Source organism: Sinohyriopsis cumingii, chromosome 18 (assembly GCF_028554795.1).
Source record: "Sinohyriopsis cumingii isolate HCF-2022 chromosome 18, ASM2855479v2, whole genome shotgun sequence".
Taxonomy (NCBI): domain Eukaryota; kingdom Metazoa; phylum Mollusca; class Bivalvia; order Unionida; family Unionidae; genus Sinohyriopsis; species Sinohyriopsis cumingii.
The window spans coordinates 7,166,134-7,180,119 of record NC_142978.1 but is presented as its reverse complement, the minus strand read 5'-3'; the positions used below and the strand labels follow the sequence as shown (position 1 = coordinate 7,180,119).

The following is a 13,986-nucleotide window of genomic DNA, read 5'->3' as shown; positions in this document are numbered from 1 at the left end:
AACATTCCCGTATTACTGACGGCGGTAGAGTCAGAGACTCAAATATATCGTTTGCAACCATCAGAGATGAACTTGCAAAAAGTGTTGCTAATCGTTTAAAAACTACCGGTGACATAATGACAGGTGAACTCAGCATGAACGGAAACAAGATAACAGTGTTAAGAGATCCAACATCCGACGAAGATATCGCGACGAAAGAAAAAATATGTAGATGTTAACTATGGCACCGTTGACGGTAAATTATCCACGTTGCGGGCCGGGTATGACGTCGGCTACAGCACCGTAGATGGTAAATTATCCACGTTGCGGGCCGAGTATGATGTGCACGAAGGAGCTTTTGCAAGATTTCGCAGAAATGTTCAAAAAACCGATGAAACCATTGATAAATTCTTCGGCACTCCTCTCACCGTTGACACAATACTTTCCGAAATCAAAACTAATCTGGACCCAACTAAAAAAGCACCCGAAGATGTCGTAAGTGGGATTCCTGATATCGTTAACAAAATTAGTCTGATTAAAATTCCACCCGGAATAACTCCCGGGCATATTACCAACATAGTATACACGGTGTCATTTGGATTCGCAACATGGTCACAGCAAAATAAAACTATTAAATATACCGCAACGGTCACTGGTGTGTACAGGCTGTCTGTGTTCAGTGCTGCAAAATTCGAGATATTTACGTCGCATCTATGGCGGCATTCAACCGATAAGTTTTCTGGAGTTGTGTCTATCATATTAAATAAAGGAACCGACGAAATATTTATTCTGGAAGCAGCTGGTAAGAAATTAACCGCGGCATCTTACTGGTTGTGTCTAGAATTTATAGCTGAAACACCTCAATTGTTCACTGCATAAAATATAATGGACGTTCAAAAATTTAGGTACAATCAAGTACGTGAATGACAAACAAGCTTAAAAGATCGAGTCGAACAATACACAATAAAAGTAAAGAAATATCGACGACGACTAGTTATCGTTCACGTAATCGTTTATTCAGCATCCAATGTTGTTGCGTCCACCGGCATATTATTATCAACGATAACAATGATGGCGCCAGTAGCCGTAACAGTCTGTATTTCAGCTGAAACAACAATTGCAGGTGTGCTCAATATCATTGTAAAAACAAATATGCAAGTGCATGAATGAAAAATTATCCGATTACATGATAAAGTTGCACATAGCGACGGTAACATGCTCAAAGTTATCCTCGTTGTATTCAAAGAGCCTCAATGATGGAAAAATATCAGATTTTGAGTTTTCAGAAATGATTAAAATATATCACGATGGTGCTGGTATTAAAGGTGCAAATATAATAAATAATGACATCACTAGAGCTACTCCAGCAGATCGTGACAAACACAAATCCGTTAAAAACAACGATGATCTCAGTAAGTACGACTAATCCCGAGTTTAATGTCAGTTTTCCAACTGCGATTCCAGTAAAAGAAATCGCACTAGCACAATTACGAGTATATTACAGCTGGCCAAACATCAGATCGAAATCATTTAATGGTACGCCAGCAAATAATTCGCTTGTATTTGATAATAAGAACAAATCGGATGGAACACCTGACTGGCAGGTTGTTGGGATACCCACTGGCAGTTATGAGATTGAACAAATCAACGATGAATTTGCGCGCAGAATAAAACCAATAACCAGAAAAAAGCAAAGATATCAATTAAAGTTTATGAGCCGACGCTATCCGCTGCGATTGAGATACATTCTCCTGATTATGCCGTTGATATTTATCAATCATCGATAAGATCCGTACTAGGTTGGCCTGAAATCCTGCCAAAATATCATGGACCACCAGAACCAAAGTCAGATGATTTTACAATAAATGAAAAGAAATTTATAATAACTCCAGAATAGCGAGGCAAATACTGCTCCTGATGGTGAATAGCTTCCTAAAATAATAGAACATTTGTATACCCATGATGATAAAATGAATCCAATCATCGATGAAGGATTTATTCAGTCATTTTTAGATCCTGTTAATTCTGAATTTAGACAATCAATCAGCAAACAACGAAATTTCTTTTCTGACATCACAAAATACTACAGTGATGATGTGAAACAACAAATCGTTAAGACGATAAAACATCTAAATCAGGTTATATCAGATCTTAGATACATCAATAAAACTGTCATTTGGAATATGATTAGCTACGGTGATACTGATCATTATACAAAACCACGTACAACAATGACCCCTAAACATTTGTTTCTCAATCATTAAAAAATAACTGAACAACAATTACCAACATTTGTAATACAAGGGATTAATGACGACGAACTAGTAAAATCACTCAACGATATTATCAATGAGAACTTTCCTAAAATACTCGATGCGTGGAGAAAAATGGCACCACCTCCGGTTGTCCTTAGACATGACAACGATCCATACGGCGGCGGTAGACATACTTCACCAGGGATCGTCAATATAACCTCAACAATCGCTGTTAATCTAGTTTGTGACATAGTCGATGGTAGCTATCAAATAGATCTTGGAAAGTCAAATCAGACTCAACAGGGATACGTTTTATACACGTTGACACCACAATTTTCCCCCGGGGATTTGATCGTGCAAGAACCAACTAATCCTGTTTATCAACGTTGTCATAATAACATGTTAACACGAATACATTTCAAGTTCACAGACCACCTCGGATGCTTAATTGACCTACGGGGAGAGGAATTAATTGTGAATCTGTATGTGAAATCCTAGACTTTTATCATAGATGTTTAAGAAATATTTTATTTATTCAGAAATATTTTATTTATTCAGAAATATTTTATTTGTTCAGAAATATTTTTTTAAATTCTGAAATTGATGGGGTGGTTGGTACTCAAAATCATGTAAATCGATCAGTTTTGTAATTCTAATGGGGTGGTTGGTACCCAAATTAACAAAATTGATCAGTTTTGTAATTCTGATGGGGTGGTTGTACTCAAAATTATACAAATCGATCATTTATGTACTCAAAACTATTTAAATCGATCAATGTGTTACTTAAAATCATGTAAATCGATCAGTTTTGCAAAAAATACTACAAAAAATATCTTATTATTATTCTGAAATATTTTATTTATTCTGAAATATTTGATTTTATTAGAAATATTTTTTAATTCTAAAATTGATGGGGTGGTTGGTACTCAAAATCATGTAAATCGATCAGTTTGTTAATTCTGATGGGTGGTTAGGTACTCAAAATCATGTAAATCGATCAGTTTGTTTGTAGTTTGGTACTCAAAATCATGTAAATCGATCAGTTTGGTCGTAGTTTGATAGTCAAAATCATGTAAATCGATTAGGTTTGCAAATAATACACCAAAAAAGTATTTTATTATTATTCTGAAATATTTTTTATTATTCTGAAATATATTTTTATTTTGATATGTAGTTAGGTACTCAGTACATCGGAGATATTAATACCGTCTTTTCTTGTTTTTTAATATCATTGATGTTTCATAGTATAAAACAAAACAAAATAAACTTCTAGCTTGCCATCGCATTCTAGCAAGTCTAGAGGATACACAAAAGGACAACACAACCCAGAACCCGTAGCTTGCCACCGCATTCTACGGGTTCAAGGGCACACAACATATAACTTAATTAAGGACAGCACAACCCAGAACTCGTAGCTTGCCACAGCATTCTACGGGTTCAAGGGCACACAACATATAACTTAATTAAGGACATCACAACCCAGAACTCATAGCTTGCCACCGCATTCTACGGGTTCAAGGGCACACAACATATAACTTAATTAAGGACATCACAACCCAGAACTCGTAGCTTGCCACCGCATTCTACGGGTTCAAGGGCACACAACATATAACTTAATTAAGGAAAGCACAACCCAGAACTCGTAGCTTGCCACAGCATTCTACGGGTTCAAGGGCACACAACATATAACTTAATTAAGGACATCACAGCCCAGAACTCGTAGCTTCCACCGCATTCTACGGGTTCAAGGGCACACAACATATAACTTAACTAAGGACATCACAACCCAGAACTCGTAGCTTGCCACCGCATTCTACGGGTTCAAGGGCAACACAACATATAATCCATAGATAAACTTCTAGCCTGCCACCGCAATCCAGAAATATTGGAGGATACACATAAGGACAGCACAACCCAGAACTCGTAGCATGCCACCGCATTCTACAAGTTCAAGGGTACACGAAACACAACCCCCTCTGAGAGCCCCTAACCCGTCAAACAACGGTCTAGAGGCTCAAGAGGGCGTGTTTGGTGAAGACAATACAACCCTCATAGCTCCTAGCCTGCTATCACATTCTAGCAAGTTTAGAGGGTATACAAACTTAATTAAGGACAATACAACCCAGAACACGTAGCTTGCCATCGCATTATACGAGTTCAGTGGCACACAAACTTAATTAAGGACAATACAACATCAAGGACAATACAACATCAAGGACAGTACAACATATACGGGGCTATTCTCTACGCTCAATATACTTTTTTACACACACCCAATAATCAGCCCGTGGGTGATAGAAAAACATGTATCCACCACTTGGTGAATACGTGGAAGGGTGTTTTTTCTATTGAGTTTCGGCGCAGCCCCAATTAATTATAAAATATGCGTAACCACCGACAGTTGTCAGTCATGGGACTCGATCGCCGGACCTCGAGCATCATAAATTCGACACTCTAGCAATGAGCTACTAAAGCATCTGACAGATATACGTTTCAGAAATTATTATATAGTTAACCATCACCGAAGAAAGCAATATTTCGTATTTTTCTATTCTGTACAACAAATTCAGAGTACGTTATACAATGTATTTATTTCTACATAAAATCAGATGTACCTAAAAAATAATTTAGGAAACGTTGTTGGCTTCGTAACATGGTCAGAGGGAGGTAACTTAATTACATGAATATACTCAACAGAGTTATCTCCCTAAAATACAATTTTAACGTAGAATACTAAAAATATCGATATTACGGTTTTACGTGAAATAATACACACTCGTGTATGATGCGTTCTATCAAAGATAGATATGATGTGTTAACAAGGGAGAACTGGACATTTACAAGCTTATATTTATGTACAACAATTTTCCGCTTACATAGAATGTTTATGATAATATTTATCTATGAGTGTCTTGGTCAAGGGGAAGTAATTTTATTGCACGCATATCCTCAACATAATTATCCTCCTTCGCTCGAGTAAGTAGTGTGCGAGTGAAATGCGGACCCAAAAATTAAATAAATATAATTGAGGTAATTACTTGCTAAAGATGATAGTTTATCTCCATTATTGATAGCATAAAACAATTTTTTGTTTATATATTTTAGAGATGGCGGATTTGTATATATTTTCTGCAACTCTTTGTACTGAAGACCTACAAATACCAAAATAATTTGCAGCTGAATTCATTGATTTAAAAATTCTCTCTTCGCAAGTCTCTGTGTTAAAGGATTTAATCACCTTCCATCCGGTTGATTTACATCTCCCAGTATATCCACGTGTTAAGTTCTCGCTCTGTGTAACAGCTTGAAGGTTGGATAAATTATTATTTTGAGGGTTTTCAACATCGATCACAAGACCGTCCTTGATCAACCCTTTGTGACATTCATACACGAATCGGTGACAGAGATATTTTTTCTTCCCTTCAGCAGTAAACATTAGATAGCCAGCACTAGTAACAAAACCAACTGGTCTTTTCAGCCTACAATTTCTAATTACACCATCATGATTTGATTCGTAGTTCGTTATTGTAGGATGCTTTACAAACTCGTGGTCTATATTTTGCTCCATATATATATAATATTATTTGTTTAAATCATAATTTGTCTGAAAACTTATTTAGATAGTCCTCTACAGATTTTATTTCTTAGTATCTTTTAAGTTCTCTATATCGCTTACCACTACATTGTGCACTCAATTGTGTTTTATCTCGTACTCGAACACCACATCGCAGACACGGTATTGGTCCTAGACTTCCATCGCAAACACATTGCAAGTGTTGTCCGCAGGATTCCTTTTAACAGGATTTATTGCAGGGGGTTAATGAACCGATCATCAACCATTTGCATCGAGACATTATATACATAATATTTCAATTTAAATACTTGTTTGAAATATAATATAAACGAGTTCGATACATTATCCAGAATCAAGCCCTGGAAAACATATAAATTTAATCTCGACAGGATTTCTCCTGACCTACCGATGCGATATCTGGTTGATCAGAAAAAAAGCTTGATTAATACAATTCACGACGCCAAGAAAGAATTTCGCACAGATGGCGCATATCACGTATGGTCAACGTTCAAGATTATAAGCAACATCGACTCTACGATAAATGGCAAACGAGCGGCAACTATTATTAACCACCTTGATAATCGCAAGTATCTTTTCAGAATAAAAGTTTTCGTGCTAACAGAAACAGATAATTGGATTATCCGTGACAAATATGATCCTGTACACAAGGGTGAAAAATTGCCATATTGAGTAGAAATTCCAAACCAGGTCTATTGACTGGTATTGACAAAACGTATTATGAGCGAGCGTATCCTGTAACAGCAGTTATTTATTGAATCTATCCGATAAGTGATAATCTGAAACCGATGAAGTTTTCAAAAATAAACTGTGTAACTGAACGAGTAACAGAACATTTTACCGTTTCGACTCGTGGAAACGGTTTAACAGATGAAAGACGTAAAATAATAAACGAGTGGGGAGAAATGGTAAAAGATATCGGGGCGTCTATCAAAGATGTCGCTGAACTAGGGAAAAAATTAAAAATTCCCAATAACCGTAGCGACAATAACAGGAGAAATATTGTATGAATCAAAATATAAATCAAAAGGAGCTTCGATTGAAATTATTGATCACAATGCGCACGCGTGGACTAGCGCAGTAACAACATTTCCTCGAAATCGAACTGTTAAATTTTACCGTGGAGGCATGTTTGATTTTATTAACGAAATAAGTGAAAATGATCCTGTGTCATTATGGTTATTTCAGAGTTCTGAAAACGATGATGAATTGGGAAGTATTTGCATGGAAGGAAAGAGTAAATTTGATCAGTTTGTAAGACCTAATGGTGTTATTTATCGAACAGATCTTCTTCACGAGAAAATAAAAAATCTTGCGCTGCAGTATACTGATGATACTGACGAACTATTGAGCAACTGTTTTACTGTTCCGTCAGTTGCGGCTTATTTTGCTGGAAAGAAAAATTCGTGGAAACCAACTAGGTTTGATTTTCTTCATGATATAATATCCAGGTGTGTCGAATACGGACACGGCGGATTGTGGAATACTAAATATGATCATAATGATGTTATTTCGGTTCATATTGTTGCATGTTATCCGGGAAGTTTTCCCGGATACGGAGATTGTTCTGTATACTTTAAAAGATTCGGCCATCCGACACACGAAATGACGCGATTATCGATAAATGGACCATTACCGGATTTTGACCTGACTGGATTCGCTTGTATCGAGTCATTCGAGTTTGCTATGGGTCTTCATCCAATTTGTTATGCTTGGTTTGGAAAACATTTTTCAGAAAAAACGTGGGTACCAATAGTACTGTTACGGTATATGCTCGATTGTGCGATGTTAATATCGCTGATTGTAAACGAAGCAATTATATCATATCGGAAACAGACCGAAGTTTGGTTACCACAACAAAAAGAATATTCCGATGATGAAAACCCGGATAAAACCGATTATGAGAATAAAATTACGAAAAATCTTGGTAGAAAAATAATTGGCAAGTTCACCCAAGGAGGATCATATGATCATAAACGACATTGTACAAGACTGATTATAGACGATGCTGAGTTAGATTTTATAATCGCTGATACAACGAGGAAAAATACGTTTATAAGTCGAGAAATAGCTTTCTTGTCAAATGGAACCAAATTAGGCACAATTGTGAGCTATATGGACGGTGAGTCACCGCAGTTTACTCATTTAAGATCTTCAATGTTCGCATACGTTTCGATAACTCTATTATCAATAATAAATAAAGTTTCTAAGTTTGCTGTCCGAGTTGCTACGGATTCGTTTTATATAAGTAAAAAATATTTAAGATTGCTAGAACAACTACATATCGATACTTGTGCATCGTGGGGTTCGTGGAGAATAAAAAAGAAGTGTATACTCGATTATTCCGAATCCGCTGATGTTGCGGTTAAAGATATTTACTGTAAAAAAAACATCAGACATTAAAACTATCGTCTGCACCATCGGTATATGATCCAATAACAAGACACAAGACCGTTTATCTAAACGGACCGGGAGGGTCTGGTAAAACCACTTGAGCGATCAAACTATTTCAGAAATTAGATATGATCGTGCTGACACCTACACACAGACTCGCGCGAGAGATGAAACAAGGAGGAGTACAATCATGTGCTTATCACAGCTTCTTCCGATGGAAGGGTGATGCATGGACTTCTTCGAGGATGGGAGAAAAATATATTCCAAGGATTATCGTTTGGAATGAAATATGCACTGTACCGCTAGACACATTAAAAACATTTCTTGATTGGTTATTAACAAGAAATACTGCCGTGATAATGTGCGGCGATCACGGTCAACCACCACCGTTTGTTGGACCATCTCCACATGATTGGTTAAAAAATTTGTTGATTATTACGAGGAAATAAATAATGATCACAGAGCACTTGATACAGAATTAAAACAGTTTAAAAAATTAATCAGACTACAACCGAATAAAATTCAGTGTGAGGTAATGCGTGGGATAATTTCAGAAACCTCTGTGAACGACTTTCCGCAAACGTGGAGACCAAATGATTTGATAGTTGCAAGTAGAAAGATAGTTCGTGATATACTTCAGCAGCGGTTGTTTCAGTTACATAAAGAAAAATGTACAACGTTGCCAGTTCCGTTATGTCATCGACCAGTAGATACACGGCGGCAGAATATTGATGTTGATATACCAGAACAGACCGAGAAACAGAATTTAATATTAAATGATATTGTCACAGTTGATGTCAATGTTGTTGAGGATGTGCTAAAAACAAATAAATCTCCATGGACGCTAGGCTACGCGATGACAAGTCACTCATCTCAAGGATTAACCATCTCTGACACAGTTGTATGGATCGTCAATGATCGTACCGAGTGGTCAACTTTAGATTATCTCGCAGTGCCCAGATTCAGAAGAATTTCTCAGTTGCGGAGAATCATCATGAACGAATCAGTGATCAATGACGATGATATTGTCAATGATATAATAAGAAAAAAATTAGCCGGTTATAAACAAAATGACAAAAAATAAACGTGATTTTGATCTTGATGTTGAATTTATCAACACGCTGAAACAACGACAGAATAATCATTGTGCAAGTTGTAATTGTATAATGTTATGGCGGTATCTGAAAAATGATCCAAGACAATTTACCACGGATAAAAAAATAATCGTCTTGGCCATACACGCGAAAATGTGATGTTGACCTGTCTTGAGTGTAATCGACGTAGGGGTGCTAGTTAAGTGATTGCGGTGGTAATTGTGTATCCTCAGGAATTACTTGTAGTTGTTCACGTGTAAAACCACGATGAGGAGCAGTTGAATCCAGTCTGTAGATTGCGGATCTACCAGTAGATCTTGTTATACTAGATATCCTGTGCGTCGTAATACTCCAAATAGGATCGGTCGCTCTTTTTTTTACCACCTTCAGGTTCACCGGGTTCATATAAATATCTTACAGTAATATTACCCAGTACTGGCTGCGCTGAAAAATCACGTCGTTGTATTGGTATATGCGCTTTTGTAATTGCACTAGTGGGTTTCATGTTGGTTGTTCGAGTTACTTCACGCTTGGTAATCTTGCAACCCATTCGCAAGATCTTTTATCCTGAATGAATTCCTTCGCGTATTGATATCCAAATAACTCCTCAGCAAGTGTTCGATTGAATCTTTCAACAATTGCCTTATCACAATGAATTGCAGTATGTCCTGGTGGTATTTTGACATTATGTTACTTCATTAACGATGATACTCGACCAAGAAATTCTTTGCCGGGATTAACCTGTAATAGATGTGGCCATCGTAGACCACCTCGTTGATAAATTCGTTCAAACGCAGAAGCTACTTCAGATGATGTTTTCGTTGATAGCGGTTCTGCATTTTTATATCCACTTGCAACATCAATGACAGTTAACGCGGATTTGTATGTTATTTGACGTCTACCTGCTTTAATCGTATCATGAGGTAAAAACAGAATACCTGCTTGATGAACTTCATTAGGAACACTAACATGGAAATGTGCGTACTGAGTTCGTTTCGGTGATGGTAGATACATTTGCCATATTGCCTGTCGTGCTAACCACGCAGCGGCGGCAGAACGCGTGACATTTGCCGAATCAGAGAGTTTACTAATTGCTGCTCTACCCCTCCAGTATCCGCTTGGACTATAATAAATTGGTTCCATTTTATAATAATTGATTAACTAATTACCAGCCCCAACGCCAGTTTACTTTTCATCGCGGATCTTACCAACCAGTTAGCTAATGATTCTCTGATATTTTTATTTTTTATGGAATCTAGCAAATGAATCAACTTCACATCTGCAATATGCCTATGTTGTACATCTTTATTTTTATAAGCCACATCATGAACGTGACATGCTTTATCCATATCATTTATGGGATATTCACCTGGTTTTGGTTGATCCTGATTGTCAAGCCTGATATCAAGTCGATTACCAGTACCACAATAATTATATCCTGGTAGATGTTTTTCTCCAGGGTATTTAGCCCATGGGGTTCCTGGGAACTTTGACATTATTGTAGCAACATCATCACCGTCTTTTGTGGGTAAAAACGAAAATTTCTTATTACATATTACACATCTTCCACTATATGCTATTCTCGCATTTTTTTGTTGTAACAGTGGATAGATCATTAGTTGGAGTTTTAGTTCTTCAACGTAAACAATATAAATTCATATTATTTATAATATGGATATAATTGATTTCTCAGCGACACGAAAGCAAGAGCCATTTAAACACCATCCTGCGTTACCGAATTCCATCAGAATGATAATAATAGGTCCATCTGGATCGGGTAAGATAATGATAATGAGATAGTTAAAGTGGGATAAGTTGTATTTAGTAGCTCCATCAGTTGATGATCAGAGATGCTATGATGTACTTAAAGATTTTAATGAAAATACAAAATTACTGGACGAAGATAACGATGTTGTCGAGCTTATAACCGATCTTGATGAAGCGCCGAGTGTTGATGTTTTAGACGGATTTATTAATAATTTAATTGTATACGATGATGTGATGCTGGACAAACAATCAAATCCTGCTAGAATATTTTCACGTGGCAGACATAAAATACTGATGTGATTTATGTTATCCAGCGATACGCACAAATACCAAAAGTGATCAGAGATAACTGTAATATTTTAGTTATGTTTAATAGAGTCGATACGCATACGTTGCGAAATATTCATCAAACTTGGTGTAGCGGTGGCATGGATATAATTAAATTTAACAACTTCTTTTCACGAGCGCAAGCTACTCCGCATGGATTTATAACAATAAATTTGCATGATTCCAGAACAAGATATTGTATTGGACTTGATAAAAGTTTTGGATAAATTAATAGGAGCAGAGGGGGCTGGGCCTCATACATTGTAAACAAAGTACATACAAAATAAACCCTAAGATGTTTGTGACCTTATTTTTTTGTATGATGTTTTGTTTTAAGCAAATTATATTTCAGCCAAGTGGTCTGTTCGCTCCCTCTGCTGCTGGTTTGATATTTACTAGAACCCTCGCACACACTCGCAATCAGTTCTTAATAGCTCCTTATAGCTGTTCATTTTGTGATTGTCAGTTCGTGGAACATCATGGTGTACATAGAATATTTATCAATATGAAATAGTATCGAGGAAATGTACATAATAATGCACGGTTTAGCAAGTCAGGGAAACTGGCCAAGCCATTTTCGAGATCTACGGATCTTTTTCTAAAAGTGGAGGACACAAACAAATAACAAGGACAAATACAGCGGAACATATTATCTTCCATGTTTTGCGATTATATCTCTTCCTCATTTTATCTCGAAAACTTCAGTAAACCATATCCATCACACATCTCACATTGTTACTTCCTCTGATGACATTGCTAGGGGTATTGCAAAGAATTATTTTGTAAAATATAATTTTGTTTAAATCTCGTAAGGCAGAGCTGCCAGGAAACGACTGGAAATTGATAAAGTTTTCATACAGATTAGATTCAAAATTAATATTTGAAACAAAACATTAGAGTTTTTACAAGTGTGATTGCTATATGACCTCCATTTCGTATACTAGATTTTTGAGCTGACGTTTGACCAATGAATTTTCACATAGTCGTATTCACTAGAAGCAAATTAGAGTGTCACATTCTATTTGATACATTTTTGCTTAGTAAGATAAGGCACTGACTATAGTGGGTCACTAGGCCAGTACACTGCAATGCATAGTCATGTCGATATTTTTAATTTTGGTTTATTATATCGTTAATTTTATTAAATGTTTACAATACTAGATTGAAAACCTTACTGGAGCTAATGTCCTTCCATATTCCTTTGTCGGAAACGTTGCTATATTTAAAAATGTGAACAAAAAACTTTGAAAACGTTTTGCACCGTAGCTGTTATTGCCTATATTGGTTATACAATTTATCATAGCAGGATATATCTTCAAACGTTTTTGCTTGTCCCACACACGTTTGTGTATGTGTTAATAGATTAAGGGAAAGGTAGTAATGGTGGAGATACAAAAATGCAGTCTAGAGACATACTCTATACAAAATTGTAAAGTGAAAGAAAATTCGGTTAATACGAGTAAAACACAGAACAATAATGATGAATTTAAATTTTACAGAATAACCTTTAGAAGTTGCAGGATTTCCTCATGAAAGATCCAGATTTATGAATTTGTGCGTGTACAACTAGGAATTAATCTTGCACTTAAAAAATCAAGAAACTTTCGATGACATTTGTTTGAATTGATGAAATTGTAATCGTGGTCGCATTTCCTGAATAAACAAAGTTTATGAAACAGATTATATCACTTTCTAATTTAAAACGTTCTTTTTAACCAAGGCAGACGAGAATATGTTAGTAGCCGCTATAGATTTTGGTACTACATTCTCAAGTTGGGCTTTCTCATTCCGACATGACTACAATTCGAATCCAACTAAAATTTATACAAAAATCTGGAACAACGGGAAATCCTTTTCCCTAAAGGCCCCGACAACAGTTCTGATCCATCCTGATGGCAAGACTCTAGAAGCCTTCGGATACGAAGCAGAGGACAAGTATGCAGACTTAGCAGCCAGTGCTGAACATGGTAACTGGTACTACTTCAGAAAATTTAAGATGGCTCTTTATGATGACAGGGTAAGGCAAAACCATTCGAGCTTAAACGAAGTGTGGTTAAACATCCAACTTTAGAATGCTCAACTTCTATGCATAGGTTTATTGATAGATATAACCATTTCACCTCAATAGTGATCTTAGACAGCAATTTCTAAAAAGCAGAACCAAACGCTCTCTTTGCGTACACACATATTACAAATGGTGGTGATACAACTAAAGAAACATCATGCATTCTTCGTGTTAGCATAGTAGTGACACATCTTTTAGCTTCAGGTGAAAGCAAAATAATACATAATAGAATTTTAGCTTTTACAGACTAAAATAAGGAGGGATTATCATAGAAGTAACGAAATCCTATCTGAAGGAAAAGAAGTATTAGGGAATCTTACTATAAATGTCCAAGATGTGCCTTTGTCCTGGGTTTTAATACGTGCTGATGAGAAAGGAGATAAAGAACCTAAAGTGATTTATGAGTCAATTGCTGCTTGAACATCTGACGAACTTCTGACAAACGAAGGAAAATATAAGACCAGAATGGAATTTTCTGCTTTGTAATGGAATACTATTTGAGAGAACTTATTG

The 13,986-nt window shown here is 36.3% G+C and overlaps 1 protein-coding gene across 2 annotated transcripts in view; it reads left to right on the top strand.

Annotated features, from left to right (window-relative positions):
* The window catches only part of LOC149776029 (heat shock 70 kDa protein 12A-like), a 78,074-nt gene that overhangs the window by 21,451 nt on the left and 42,637 nt on the right, over positions 1 to 13,986 (top strand). Inside the window, exon 2 of one of the 2 annotated variants that reach the window (XM_089941810.1) lies at positions 13,129 to 13,425. In XM_089941810.1, the coding sequence (XP_089797936.1) occupies positions 13,129 to 13,425 (297 nt within the window). The remainder of the gene's footprint in view (positions 1 to 13,128; positions 13,426 to 13,986) is intronic. The other variant, XM_089941811.1, reaches the window with a different exon arrangement.